The sequence below is a fragment of the Indicator indicator genome, chromosome 22, assembly GCF_027791375.1.
Source record: "Indicator indicator isolate 239-I01 chromosome 22, UM_Iind_1.1, whole genome shotgun sequence".
NCBI classification, from domain to species: Eukaryota; Metazoa; Chordata; class Aves; order Piciformes; family Indicatoridae; genus Indicator; species Indicator indicator.
The window spans coordinates 654,962-670,205 of NC_072031.1; the positions used below are offsets into that span (position 1 = coordinate 654,962).

At 44.0% G+C, this 15,244-nt stretch overlaps 1 protein-coding gene across 1 annotated transcript in view; it reads left to right on the top strand.

Moving 5' to 3' along the window:
- The window catches only part of KATNIP (katanin interacting protein), a 78,738-nt gene that overhangs the window by 36,481 nt on the left and 27,013 nt on the right, over positions 1-15,244 (top strand). Inside the window, exons 13-15 of the mRNA XM_054391228.1 lie at positions 663-1,394; positions 1,828-2,036; positions 10,709-10,772. Coding sequence (XP_054247203.1) covers positions 663-1,394; positions 1,828-2,036; positions 10,709-10,772 — 1,005 coding nt within the window. The remainder of the gene's footprint in view (positions 1-662; positions 1,395-1,827; positions 2,037-10,708; positions 10,773-15,244) is intronic.

The window sequence follows — 15,244 nt, forward strand, 5'->3', positions numbered from 1 at the left end:
AGGAGATACATAAGTGACAGCTTTATGGAAAATCTTTGTTATTATCTGCTCTTAATTGTTTCAAGATGGAAATTAGGCAGCTCCCTGGTGCGGTCACAAAGAGAGAAGGCTTTGCTCCCACTGTGCCTCTCTAATACGCTGTCCCCACTGCATTCCTGTCAGATATTGTGTTATTATTCCCCTTCTATATTTCACACTTGCTGAAAAATGAGAAAGTTATTTGTACATTGCCTGTGCAGAATGCAGTGCTCAGCTCACCCTTCTTGTATCCTGAGCCTGCTGCTTCTCTCACCACTTCCCTTTGGAAAGATGCAGCTGGTTTTCACAGGAGGCTTCAGAAATGGAACCAGTTGAGCCATTTCCTGCTCTATGAAAGAGCTGCAGAAATGCAGACAAATGATTTAAACCATTGTGACAGCCACACAACCAGTATCTGTGTCTTCAGTAGTTAAAAGTGATAAGGTTTTGTTGTATCTAAATGGGGAAGGGAAACTGGGACATGCAGCCTCTGTAAGAAGGAGGCAATATAAAAGGGCTGCTGTAGCAGGATTTCATGGTAAGGGAACACCAGTATGACCAGCAGCATTCTGGAGGGTCTGTGTGGTAGTGGTTTGCTTCCAGTCCTGATTATACTTTAAATGCCTGTGTAATGTTGTTTGCAGATGAAGACTTCGCTGTCAAGGACATAGCAGCCTCTAGAGCCAAGTGGCACAGTGAACAGGAACACACCCTGCAGGAGTCCTGGAACTCCCTGGTGAAGTTTAATTATTCCCATCGTGGCCGAATCTCTAACATGGATTTTCAAGGGGATATCTTTGATGAGTTCCTCCATCAGCAGAAAATCAACAGGCCTGGAGACTATCAGCAAACAAAAAAAGAGGGACTGCAAACGCTACCAAAAAGGCAAGAAGAAAATTCTTTGGAGGCACATGATGGAAATGACTTCAAAATTCCTGTGTTACCTTATGGACAGCACTTGGTGATAGACATTCGAACAACATGGGGAGACAGACACTACGTTGGTCTGAATGGGATTGAAGTTTTCAGTTCTAAAGGAGAGCCTGTTCAGATTTCCAAAATAACAGCTGAACCACCTGATATAAATATTTTACCAGCTTATGGCAACGATCCCAGAGTAATAACCAACCTCATTGATGGGGTACATCGGACTCAGGATGATATGCATCTCTGGCTAGCACCATTTACTCCTGGAAAACCTCACTTCATCTTTATTGACTTTGTGAATTCCTGTCAAGTAGCTATGATTAGGATTTGGAATTATAATAAATCTCGCATCCACTCTTTCAGAGGGGTGAAAGACATGATAATGCTGCTAGATGAACAGTGCATCTTTAAAGGAGAAATTGCAAAGGCTTCGGGAACCTTGTCTGGAGGTATGGTGCCATCTCTTCCTTCCTTTGTGCAAACAGCAGTGTGATGCAAACCAATGCATTCAGCTTGCTTGTTATCACTTTCCACTTCAAAGCAAGCTGGCACTTTGTATAGAATTTAGTCCTTTTAATTTCCAAACATAATGCAAACCCCACTAATGCACTTCTTCAGTGGTGCTGGGAATTTCAGCAGTGCATAGAGCCAATCTCTATTTTTAACAATGCCTTAGCAACAAATCCATATTTCAGTAGCATTAGACAGTCACTAGATATTTAAAAGTTGCAGATTTTTACTTATTTTCATTAATTTGGTCTTTTGGAAAAGGTGATGGAGCTTTTCCCTCATTTTTTCCCCCTCTGTATTTGAAATTTGATTGACTTCTCTATGGTTTTCTTTTGTATGATTTCTCCATCTGATTCTGTCTGTTGCCTGCAGCTCCAGAGCACTTTGGGGATACTATATTGTTCACAACTGACGATGATATTCTGGAAGCTATCTACTGCTATGATCAGACATGTGATGGAGAAATGGAAAATGCCAGCTCCTTGAGATATGAGGAAGAGCTGAAGAGGCCAACAACTGCTGACAGGGAGGGAGATGAAAGACCTTTTACACAAGCAGGGTTAAGAACAGAGAATCGGCAGGTAGGGGTCTCTATGTTCAGAAGTCTCTATAAATGTCTGAGTCATGACATGGGAGTAGGAGACAGATTTCCATGATGGAGTAAAGCTCTGGATCAGCCAATTGTTCTGTATTGAAGATACATTTTTTTTCCACCAGCTCAGTAATTTATGTGAGGTTTTGGGGTTTTTTTTAAGCCCCAAAGGTCCTCCAAATGTTGGGTTCCCTGATTAATTAATAAGACTACAAGGAAGACTATTGTGGATCATGTGGCTTATGTTGGAAGGGATCTTAGAGATCATCTACTCTAACCTCCCTGTGATGGGCAGGTTGAGGGATGCCTCTCAAACTAGACTTGGGTGCTCAAGGCCTCATTCAGCCTGACCTTGAACACAGCCAGGGAGGAAGCATCTGCAACCTCCTGGGTTAATCTGTTCCAGAGTCTCACCATCCTCATGCTGAAGAACTTCTTCCTAAGCTCCAGTCTAACCCTCCTCTCCCTCAGCTTCAAACCATTCCTTCTTGTCCTGTCTCCAGACACCCTCAAGAAGAGTCCCTCTGAGGATCCCTTCAGGTATTGGAAGGCAGCTCTTAAGGTCCCCTCAGAGCTGAGTCTTCTCCAGGATGAACAACCCTGGCTCCCTCAGCCTGTCCTCATAACAGAGGTGCCCCAGCCCTTGGATTGTCTTTGACCTCCTCTGGACTCACTCCAGCAGCTCTGTGTCCCCCTTCTGCTGGGGATACCAGAACTGGAGGCAGGTGGGGTCTCAGCAGAGCAAAGTCAAGGGACAGATTCCCCTCTCTTGCTGCTGGTCACATTCCTCTTGCTGCAGCCCAGCACACAGCTGCTTTCTGGGCTGCAGGAGGGCACTACTGGATTGGATTTTTTATTTTTCTTTACTTACTTGGATAGAGATGAGAGAGAGTTCTGTGAACAGAAACTGAAGTTCGCCTTTCTTTTCTTGATCACTTGTTTATTGTGGGCATTCAGCAGGACCTCTTCCACTGCAGAAGCCTAGACCTGAACTCTCTGGCCCTTCCTCAGAGCCCCTGCCTTTTATTTTGCTATTCATCTCTGCTGCTCTTCCTATTCCTTTTCTAACTCTATCAGCAATGTCATAACAAAAGCTGTTGTGACTGAGCCATTGGTCTCCCTGTCATTCTGTAATTGCTGGTACAGTCAAGCTTTGTAGATGAGTGCTTATGCCATTAAAATGACAAAGATCTTTTAGATGTTTTGTCCTCCCCAGCATGGTGTTGTCATTCAGACTAGTATTGTGTTTGAACAGCCTCTACCTGTTGGTCCTTCGCCTTTTTTTCCTGTAGCATGGTCAGTGGATGAAGCAGTGTGGACTGCACTGACTCCAGAATTGTTCAAAAGCTCTTATGGAAGTGTCCTTCTTGTCAATGTTGTCCATGCTCATGTCTTTCCCGGGAATTCAGTAATCCTTACCATACCAACTTTTATAGCAGGTCAGACCTACAGCTGGTGCACTTGACCCGACTGACTGGCCAGTAGTGGGTGCTTAGGGAGAAACAAGCAGTGCTGTTTCTCTGAAACACTCATCCAAGCCTTTGAAATTTGTCACACAAGGACTTTTTGACTAACTTCTGTGTTTAGTATCTTGCCATGGATCCTTATTGTGCTGTTTGACCTGCCCCAGGTGATCCTGCTTTGGCAGGGCAGTTGGACTTTAGAGGTCCCTTCCAACCCCTACCATTTTGTGATTGTTTCCTCCACTAGCTTTTTGAACCCCTGTGCACTTTTACAACTGTGCTGAGTTTCCCAGCTTAACTCACATTACATCAAGATCCTCTTTTTGCTTGTTTCTGAGCTGATTTAATGTCCCCTAGTTTCAGTGTTGGAAGCAGTGAAACAATTATTCCCCATTCCTTTCTTCAGACTTCTTGCAATTTATGCCTCTGTTACAATCTCTTCTAAATGTCTTCTCCAGAATGGTTAGTCCTCCTCACATGGAAGGTGCTGTGCAGGATGGTCAGGTATAGGAGCATGGGAATACCTTTTACTGCTTTTCCACTAGGTCCTGAACTCTGGTGGTGCTTTATTCTAGCCACAAGGATCTAAGGACAGTGGTAGGACAGGGCTCACAAGCAAAAGGATTGGAAATTGAAGAGAATTAGACCATGTCTGAAAGAAAAGATAGTGGGCACCAGTGCAATGAAGGGATCTGAGCAGCCAAGAAACTAGAAGAGGAAGAAAAGAGGTGATGAAGTGTTTGGCACAGATGGTTTACAGCCTGCAAAAGAGAACTTTATTCTGCATTCTGTAACACCAGTAGCTTTATTGCATCCATGGGGTTTGATATTCAGTAGGGTTACAAATTTTAATTCCCAGGCTGGTCTTTTTAAGTTGTTCTGAAGGAACATCAGACATCAAAGAGACAGGCAGTGTTTTATAATAAAAGTATCCCCAACAGGAGGGAGGTGATGGGAGGGTCCCACCTTCTGTAGGTTATCTGTGTGCCTTTATTTCAGTGCACAGTTCTTGTGCATTTTTACCTATTTAATTCCCACAAAGAGCATTTGCTGAAGTATATTGCAGTCTAGAAGGACAAAGATGTCAGTGGTTAAGCTGCAGAGATCTAATATAAGAGGAGGAGAAAACTGTTGACAAGGCTTTTATTTTATTTTACTTTATTTTTTGGCACAATGTAGGGCTGCTGGATGTATTCTGGATGATAGGTATCTACTTCTAATGATAAATGAAACTACACAGAAGGAGCCTAGACTTCTAATTTACTATTTGTTTTTTTGACTGCTGGTGTTTTTGTAGACCTGCTCATAATAATGCCCAAACTTCATTCTAGTCTGCTCTTATTTTGTCTGCAGCCCAGTACTGTAGAGACATCTGTGAAGTTAAGATGGTTTTCCTCATGTGTAACATTTTAAGATGTACCAGCAGTGAACACCATCATCCTGCTCATTTAGTCAAAAAGTCTATCTGCAACCCTTTGCAGCTGTCCTTTGTCTTTACTACCCTGATTGCCCCAGTAAGATCAGCAAGTTTTGTCAGCTGGTCATTCACCTTCTGGTTTGCTCTGCTGACTAGCAGAGGCTGTTATTAATTACCCATGTCGAAGAACAGATGCAAGCTTTAGGACAAGCTTGATTCTTTTGTTCTGCCCCTTGCTTCTTGAGAAGAAATTGTGGTATACTCTCTGAGGTCTTCACTTCCTTCCAGACTTTTTGTCTCTGCAACGTGTTTGTGAGGTATTGCAAATACAGCACATTGTCATTTGCTGATGGCAGTCTGCAGGTAAATAAGAATTAAGAATTTCAGCCTCTTTAGGTAGGTCACTCTAGGGAGTCTCCCATTTAACACTCCTATAACAGTCTTGACTTTCCATATGATCCCCTACTTTTTGGGGGCATGTTTTCCATTATTTTCAGGACAGACTGGGTGGTGAGACAAGGAGGAGGATTGATATAGAAAAGGCTGGATGTAAAAACCAACCAAACAAAAGAACCCCCAAAGAAACAGACAAAAGAAAACACGAAAAAGAAACCACTTTCTAAGCAATATATCTGTAGTGTCTGTGGTGTACATATGAATTGTACCACTGTCTAAGCAGTGTGCCTGTAGTATCTATGGTGTACATGTTCATTGCACCACTGTCTAAGCAGTGTGCCTGTAGTATCTATGGTGTACATATGAATTGTACCACTGTCTAAGCAGTGTGCCTGTAGTATCTATGGTGTACATGTTCATTGCACCACTGTCTAAGCAGTGTGCCTGTAGTATCTATGGTGTACATATGTCATTGCACCACTGTCTAAGCAGTGTGCCTGTAGTATCTATGGTGTACATGTTCATTGCACCACTGTCTAAGCAGTGTGCCTGTAGTATCTATGGTGTACATGTTCATTGCACCACTGTCTAAGCAGTGTGCCTGTAGTATCTATGGTGTACATGTTCATTGCACCACTGTCTAAGCAGTGTGATTGTAGTATCTATGGTGTACATGTTCATTGCACCACTGTCTAAGCAGTGTGCTTGTAGTATCTATGGTGTACATGTTCATTGCACCACTGTCTAAGCAGTGTGCCTGTAGTATCTATGGTGTACATGTTCATTGCACCACTGTCTAAGCAGTGTGCCTGTAGTATCTATGGTGTACATGTTCATTGCACCACTGTCTAAGCAGTGTGCCTGTAGTATCTATGGTGTACATGTTCATTGCACCACTGTCTAAGCAGTGTGCCTGTAGTATCTATGGTGTACATGTTCATTGCACCACTGTCTAAGCAGTGTGCCTGTAGTATCTATGGTGTACATGTTCATTGCACCACTGTCTAAGCAGTGTGCCTGTAGTATCTATGGTGTACATGTTCATTGCACCACTGTCTAAGCAGTGTGATTGTAGTATCTATGGTGTACATGTTCATTGCACCACTGTCTAAGCAGTGTGCCTGTAGTATCTATGGTGTACATGTTCATTGCACCACTGTCTAAGCAGTGTGCCTGTAGTATCTATGGTGTACATGTTCATTGCACCACTGTCTAAGCAGTGTGCCTGTAGTATCTATGGTGTACATGTTCATTGCACCACTGTCTAAGCAGTGTGCCTGTAGTATCTATGGTGTACATGTTCATTGCACCACTGTCTAAGCAGTGTGCCTGTAGTATCTATGGTGTACATGTTCATTGCACCACTGTCTAAGCAGTGTGCCTGTAGTATCTATGGTGTACATGTTCATTGCACCACTGTCTAAGCAGTGTGCCTGTAGTATCTATGGTGTACATGTTCATTGCACCACTGTCTAAGCAGTGTGCCTGTAGTATCTATGGTGTACATGTTCATTGCACCACTGTCTAAGCAGTGTGCCTGTAGTATCTATGGTGTACATGTTCATTGCACCACTGTCTAAGCAGTGTGCCTGTAGCATCTATGGTGTACATGTTCATTGCACCACTGTCTAAGCAGTGTGCCTGTAGCATCTATGGTGTACATGTTCATTGCACCACTCTCTAAGCAGTGTGATTGTAGTATCTATGGTGTACATGTTCATTGCACCACTGTCTAAGCAGTGTGCCTGTAGTATCTATGGTGTACATGTTCATTGCACCACTGTCTAAGCAGTGTGCCTGTAGTATCTATGGTGTACATGTTCATTGCACCACTGTCTAAGCAGTGTGATTGTAGTATCTATGGTGTACATGTTCATTGCACCATTCTCTAAGCAGTGTGATTGTAGTATCTATGGTGTACATGTTCATTGCACCACTGTCTAAGCAGTGTGATTGTAGTATCTATGGTGTACATGTTCATTGCACCACTGTCTAAGCAGTGTGATTGTAGTATCTATGGTGTACATGTTCATTGCACCACTGTCTAAGCAGTGTGATTGTAGTATCTATGGTGTACATGTTCATTGCACCACTCTCTAAGCAGTGTGATTGTAGTATCTATGGTGTACATGTTCATTGCACTACAATCTAAGCAGTGTGCCTGTAGTATCTGTGGTGTACATGTTCATTGCACCACTGTCTAAGCAGTGTGATTGTAGTATCTATGGTGTACATGTTCATTGCACCACTGTCTAAGCAGTGTGCCTGTAGTATCTATGGTGTACATGTTCATTGCACCACTGTCTAAGCAGTGTGATTGTAGTATCTATGGTGTACATGTTCATTGCACCACTGTCTAAGCAGTGTGATTGTAGTATCTACGGTGTACATGTTCATTGCACCACTGTCTAAGCAGTGTGATTGTAGTATCTATGGTGTACATGTTCATTGAACCACTGTCTAAGCAGTGTGATTGTAGTATCTACGGTGTACATGTTCATTGCACCACTGTCTAAGCAGTGTGATTGTAGTATCTACGGTGTACATGTTCATTGCACCACAGTCTAAGCAGTGTGCCTGTAGTATCTATGGTGTACATGTTCATTGCACCACAGTCTAAGCAGTGTGATTGTAGTATCTGTGGTGTACATGTTCATTGCACCACAGTCTAAGCAGTGTGATTGTAGTATCTGTGGTGTACATGTTCATTGCACCACAATCTAAGCAGTGTGCCTGTAGTATCTGTGGTGTACATGTTCATTGCACCACAATCTAAGCAGTGTGCCTGTAGTATCTATGGTGTACATGTTCATTGCACCACTGTCTAAGCAGTGTGCCTGTAGTATCTATGGTGTACATGTTCATTGCACCACTGTCTAAGCAGTGTGCCTGTAGTATCTATGGTGTACATGTTCATTGCACCACTGTCTAAGCAGTGTGATTGTAGTATCTATGGTGTACATGTTCATTGCACCACTGTCTAAGCAGTGTGCTTGTAGTATCTATGGTGTACATGTTCATTGCACCACTGTCTAAGCAGTGTGCCTGTAGTATCTATGGTGTACATGTTCATTGCACCACTGTCTAAGCAGTGTGCCTGTAGTATCTATGGTGTACATGTTCATTGCACCACTGTCTAAGCAGTGTGCCTGTAGTATCTACGGTGTACATGTTCATTGCACCACTGTCTAAGCAGTGTGCCTGTAGTATCTACGGTGTACATGTTCATTGCACCACTGTCTAAGCAGTGTGCCTGTAGTATCTATGGTGTACATGTTCATTGCACCACTGTCTAAGCAGTGTGCCTGTAGTATCTACGGTGTACATGTTCATTGCACCACTGTCTAAGCAGTGTGCCTGTAGTATCTACGGTGTACATGTTCATTGCACCACTGTCTAAGCAGTGTGCCTGTAGTATCTATGGTGTACATGTTCATTGCACCACTGTCTAAGCAGTGTGCCTGTAGTATCTACGGTGTACATGTTCATTGCACCACTGTCTAAGCAGTGTGCCTGTAGTATCTACGGTGTACATGTTCATTGCACCACTGTCTAAGCAGTGTGCCTGTAGTATCTACGGTGTACATGTTCATTGCACCACTGTCTAAGCAGTGTGCCTGTAGTATCTACGGTGTACATGTTCATTGCACCACTGTCTAAGCAGTGTGCCTGTAGTATCTACGGTGTACATGTTCATTGCACCACTGTCTAAGCAGTGTGCCTGTAGTATCTATGGTGTACATGTTCATTGCACCACTGTCTAAGCAGTGTGATTGTAGTATCTATGGTGTACATGTTCATTGCACCACTGTCTAAGCAGTGTGCCTGTAGTATCTATGGTGTACATGTTCATTGCACCACTGTCTAAGCAGTGTGCCTGTAGTATCTATGGTGTACATGTTCATTGCACCACTGTCTAAGCAGTGTGCCTGTAGTATCTATGGTGTACATGTTCATTGCACCACTGTCTAAGCAGTGTGCCTGTAGTATCTACGGTGTACATGTTCATTGCACCACTGTCTAAGCAGTGTGCCTGTAGTATCTATGGTGTACATGTTCATTGCACCACTGTCTAAGCAGTGTGCCTGTAGTATCTATGGTGTACATGTTCATTGCACCACTGTCTAAGCAGTGTGCCTGTAGTATCTACGGTGTACATGTTCATTGCACCACTGTCTAAGCAGTGTGCCTGTAGTATCTACGGTGTACATGTTCATTGCACCACTGTCTAAGCAGTGTGCCTGTAGTATCTATGGTGTACATGTTCATTGCACCACTGTCTAAGCAGTGTGCCTGTAGTATCTATGGTGTACATGTTCATTGCACCACTGTCTAAGCAGTGTGCCTGTAGTATCTATGGTGTACATGTTCATTGCACCACTGTCTAAGCAGTGTGCCTGTAGTATCTATGGTGTACATGTTCATTGCACCACTGTCTAAGCAGTGTGATTGTAGTATCTATGGTGTACATGTTCATTGCACCACTGTCTAAGCAGTGTGACTGTAGTATCTATGGTGTACATGTTCATTGCACCACTGTCTAAGCAGTGTGCCTGTAGTATCTATGGTGTACATGTTCATTGCACCACTGTCTAAGCAGTGTGCCTGTAGTATCTATGGTGTACATGTTCATTGCACCACTGTCTAAGCAGTGTGCCTGTAGTATCTATGGTGTACATGTTCATTGCACCACTGTCTAAGCAGTGTGATTGTAGTATCTATGGTGTACATGTTCATTGCACCACTGTCTAAGCAGTGTGCCTGTAGTATCTATGGTGTACATGTTCATTGCACCACTGTCTAAGCAGTGTGCCTGTAGTATCTATGGTGTACATGTTCATTGCACCACTGTCTAAGCAGTGTGATTGTAGTATCTATGGTGTACATGTTCATTGCACCACTGTCTAAGCAGTGTGCCTGTAGTATCTATGGTGTACATGTTCATTGCACCACTGTCTAAGCAGTGTGCCTGTAGTATCTATGGTGTACATGTTCATTGCACCACTGTCTAAGCAGTGTGATTGTAGTATCTATGGTGTACATGTTCATTGCACCACTGTCTAAGCAGTGTGCCTGTAGTATCTATGGTGTACATGTTCATTGCACCACTGTCTAAGCAGTGTGCCTGTAGTATCTATGGTGTACATGTTCATTGCACCACTGTCTAAGCAGTGTGATTGTAGTATCTATGGTGTACATGTTCATTGCACCATTCTCTAAGCAGTGTGATTGTAGTATCTACGGTGTACATGTTTATTGCACCACAATCTAAGCAGTGTGCCTGTAGTATCTATGGTGTACATGTTCATTGCACCACTGTCTAAGCAGTGTGCCTGTAGTATCTATGGTGTACATGTTCATTGCACCTCTTGGGTTGTTTTTTAGGTTCAAGAGGCAGAGCTTCTCTCTGAATGCATACCCAAGGAATCAGGAATGTTTACTGGAAAATGTAAGTTCTCACATTTCCTTCTAGCTCAACCATCCCTCCCCCTAAGATGTTATCAAGGAGGATCTGACCTGTCAGAGCTGTGCAGAACTTTGTGACAGATGTCAGCTCTAGAATAAAGGAGAGTAATTGAATATTTAAGGCTGAAGCTTTGTCTGCTATAGCATTGAGAACATGATATCCTCACAGCTGGCTTTTAATCTCAGAAAACTAACACTAGCCATTTGCCTAGTTTCTGAATGAGACTTGCAATAGCTGTGTCCCTCCCCCAGTAATTATTTCCCAGTCCTGTATATTTCTGTAGAGAGAGCCCAACAGAGGGCTGAAAGGATGATGAAGGGACTGGAGCACTGCCTGATGAGGAAAGGCTGAGAGACCTGGGGCTGGTTAGTCTGGAGAGGAGAAGACTGAGAAGGGATTTAGTAAATGTCTACAAATATCTGAGCGCTAGGGGTCAGGAAGGAAGGGACAAGGACAGCCTCTGCTGAGTTGCACCCTGTGATAGGACAAGGGGCAGTGGATGCAAACTACAGCACAGGAAGTTCCACCTCTACATGAGGAAGAACTTCTTCACTGTAAGAGTCACAGAGTCCAGGGGCAGGCTGCCCAGGAGAGGTTGTGGTTCCTTCTCTGGCAACTCTCAAGCTCTCTCTGGATGTGTTTGTGTGCTGGATTCTATGGTCCTGCTCTGGCAAGGGGGGTTGGACACAAAATCTCCAGAGGTCCCTTCCAAGCCTGGATCCTGTGTGTAAGTGCTCAGCTGGGAGTGACAACAGACACCTCACAGTGAAGCTAGAGCAGAATGGTCTATCCCTACTTAGAGTACCTAATTGTCTTGTACCAAACCAGCTCTCTGCAGGCCTTGAAATTATTGTCCAGAGTGCTTCTGCATGACCCACAAGTTTCAGTATCACTACTTACCTGCTGCTTTGACCAGCACAAGAGAAATTGGGTTACTGGGCCTTTAGCAAGCTGGACCATGCTGTCTGAAAGCACAACCAGTGCTGTGGCTTAGCCAGACACCTCTCTGAGAACCATGTCTGTGATCTAGGAACTGCATCTAGAGCTGTGATCTATGAACATGTCTATGATTAACTCATGTCTCTGAACTTCCTTTCCCTCCTCCCATTTCTCAAAGTGGGTGAAAAAGATGGTGAAGGTGTGATTGAGAGCTCAGCAGATGCAGTCTCTCACACTGACAAGATACTGTTAATCAGCTGCATGGACTGACTTGTCTCTACCAGACAAAGCTGTCCTGATTTCCATGACTTCTTGCAGGGAAAGAGCCAGAGAAGGGTGATTGTATTGAAGGGATGCTTTCCCTGGCCTGTAAAACGCACAAGAAACTCCAGTTTAGTCTTTTACACAGGGAAATATTGCCATGAATCACTCCAAGGGACTGTCTTTTTAAATGACCTGGTGCAAAAGCAACAAACCAACTAGAAGCTGCAACCTTAGTTTTGCCTCTTTTGCATACCTTGTGCTGTCTCTGCATATTGTTCCTTGTTCTCCTTACTCTGTGGGGTGCTCCCTTGGACCTGGAGTGAGAGTCCCTTGGCTTCTTCTTTTGGGATTTGTGCAAAATTTAGGAACAGTTCTGCTGTTTTCATCTGGAACTCCTGGTAACAAACAGGACGTGGAATCATTGGGGTTTGTATCCTTGACCTCTTGTAAACAGTTTTCATCTTTTGCAACCTGCTACCAGTTAGGATGGCAAGGAGGAATACTGCCTCAAAGTATGATGATCACTGCTACAAAATCCAACTGGTGGCCAGTTACTAAAGGTGTCCTTCAGGGATCAATGCTACTAGTGTACATTGATTAATGTCTTTAAAGATCTTGGATGATGGGATAAAGTGCAGTCTCACCGAGATACCAAATGGAGGGCAGTGGTTGATATGCTGGAGGGCAAGGATGTTCATCAGAGGGACCTCAGCAGAAGTAAAGGGTACCCTCATGATGTTACCCAGTGTAACCTCATGAAGTTCAGGGCAAGTGCAAAGACCTGTGTGTGGCATGTAAAAGCCCAAGCTACAGAACAGGCTAGAGGCCAGTTAGCTGGGAAAGCAGCTTGGCACTGAAGGGCCTGAAGGCTTTGTAACATCACAAGGTGGGCAAGAGTTAGTAGTGCAGCCTTGCAGTGAAGGTGGCTACCTGCCTTCTGGGACATTAAATAAGAATGCAGCCAGCAGGGCAAGGAAAAGTGTTCTTTCCCTGAGTTTGATGCTTCTCAGACTGCACTTGGAGTACTGTGTGAACTATGGAGCTCTCTAGGACAACCAGAACATTGACACGTTGGAGGATGACCAAGGTGGTCAGGCAAGTGGAGTACCTGATGTGTGAGAAAGGTGAGAGAGAACTGGGTGGGTCTATTCATCCTGGAGAAAAGAAGGTGAAGAGGAGATCTTCTTGCTGCCTATAGCTCTTGGGAGGACATGGAAAGGATGGATCCAGGCCATTTGCAGGCAACCTTGCCTTGGTGTCAAGAGGCAGCAGAAACAGCAAGCTGGAAGACAAGAATTTCCAACTGGAAATCTGAAAAAGGGTGAAAAACCCTAAGGGCAATCAAACAATGGAACAGGTTTTGAAATCTGCCAGTCTTGGAAACATTGAAACTTCCACTCAAATTCCTGAGAGACCTGATTTAATGACATGCTGTGAGCCTGGAGTCAGACTAGAGACTTCCAGAGGTCTCTTCCACCACGTCATTGGGAGATTCTGAAGTCCTTGGCTTGGTGATGTGAACTCTAAATCTTGTGGGGTTCACTGCCTTTTCTTTCCCCTGGGTTTGCCTGGGAACTCTCCTTGCATGGTGGTGCACTAAGTGAGTTTAGTCCTAGCAATGGCCTTGGGAATTGCATCAAGTGTCGATGTAGCCATAGCTCCAAACTTGTCAACCACTAGAACTCTTAATTTCTTAGTGCCCTTGCAAATGCTAATGAGATCTTGCACTCAAGTGAATTTATGTGTACATCAAGACTTAGTCTGGTGTAAATTGCTGTGGCTGTTCAGAGGTAATTGGGCTGGAAGGCTTAATAGGTTTAATGCTTGTTTGTTTTACAGCACATCGTGACTGCTGGTGCTTCTTTAGACATTATCCAGCCTGGGTGTTTCTGGGCTGCTCTAATGTGTAAAAAGAAAGATGTTTTTAATTTACAGTGATGGATTTTTGTGGAATCTGATCAGATTGGAGCATTACTTGTTATATCTGTCCATGCTATTTATATTTTTCCAATAAGGCATGAAACAGGTGGATCTGAAGATCTTTTATCTGCCCAGTTTTTCTTTCCTATTTATTATCTGGAGATGCAGGCTAATCAACATTGCTGCTCTCCCATTAAAATACTTCCATGTGTCCAGTGCTGATGTGAAGATAATAAACACATTAATAAACCAAATTTGGGGGGCTGATTTAACGGTGAGCTGGTGTTCTTGAACAATTTATGGGTTTCTGAGAGACTGGATTTATATTAATCTATAAAGTCATTTAGCTGGCAAAAGATGATAGATAGGCTGCAGACTAATAGGTCTGATGTTGATATGAGATGTTGGTAGGTCCCCCAAGGGGGTCTAAGAGAGATTTACAGGATATATAATTCTAGGAGCACCTCTCCTATGAAGACAGGCTGAGGGAGTTTGGGTTATTCAGCCTGGAGAAGAAAAGGCTCCAAGGACATCTTAGAGCAGCCTTCCAGTATCTGAAGAGGGCTACAAGAAAGCTGTGGAGGGACTTATTTGCAAAGGCCTGCAGCACTAGGACAAGGGCAGTGGTTCTAAGCTAGAGGAGGGTAGATTGAGACTGGACATGAAGAAAAAGCCTGGAAAAGAGGAGGCTCAGGGGCGACCTCATTGCTGTCTACAACTACCTGAAGGGAGGTTGTAGCCAGGTTGGGGACACAGTATCAAGCTGTGCCAGGGGAGGTCTAGGCTGGATGTTAGGAGGAAGTTCTTCACAGAGAGGGTGATTGCCCATTGGGATGGGCTGCCCAGGGAGGTGGTGGAGTCACCATCCCTGGAGATGTTCAAGAGAAGCCTGGATGAGGCACTTAGTGCCATGGTCTGGTTGATTGGATAGGGCTGGCTGATAGATTGGGCTGGGTGAGCTTGGAGGTCTCTTCCAACCTGGTTGATTCTATGAAAAAGCTCTTTACTATGAGGGTGGTGAAACACTGGAAGAGGTTGTACAGAATCATAGAATCATAGAATCTAGAAGGCTGGAAGAGACCTCAGAGATCATCGAGTCCAACCTGTCACCCTAAACCTCATGACTATCTAAACCATGGCACCAAGTGCCATGTCCAATGGAGGCCCCATCCCTGGAGACATTCAAGGTCAGGCTTGATGGGGCTCTGAGCAGGCTGATCTAGTTGGGGATAATCCTGCTTACTGCAGCAGGGTTGGACAAGATGACTTTTAAAGGGCCCTTCCAACTCGATGCATTCTGTGATTCCCTGATTGTGTTACGTGGAGGCAGG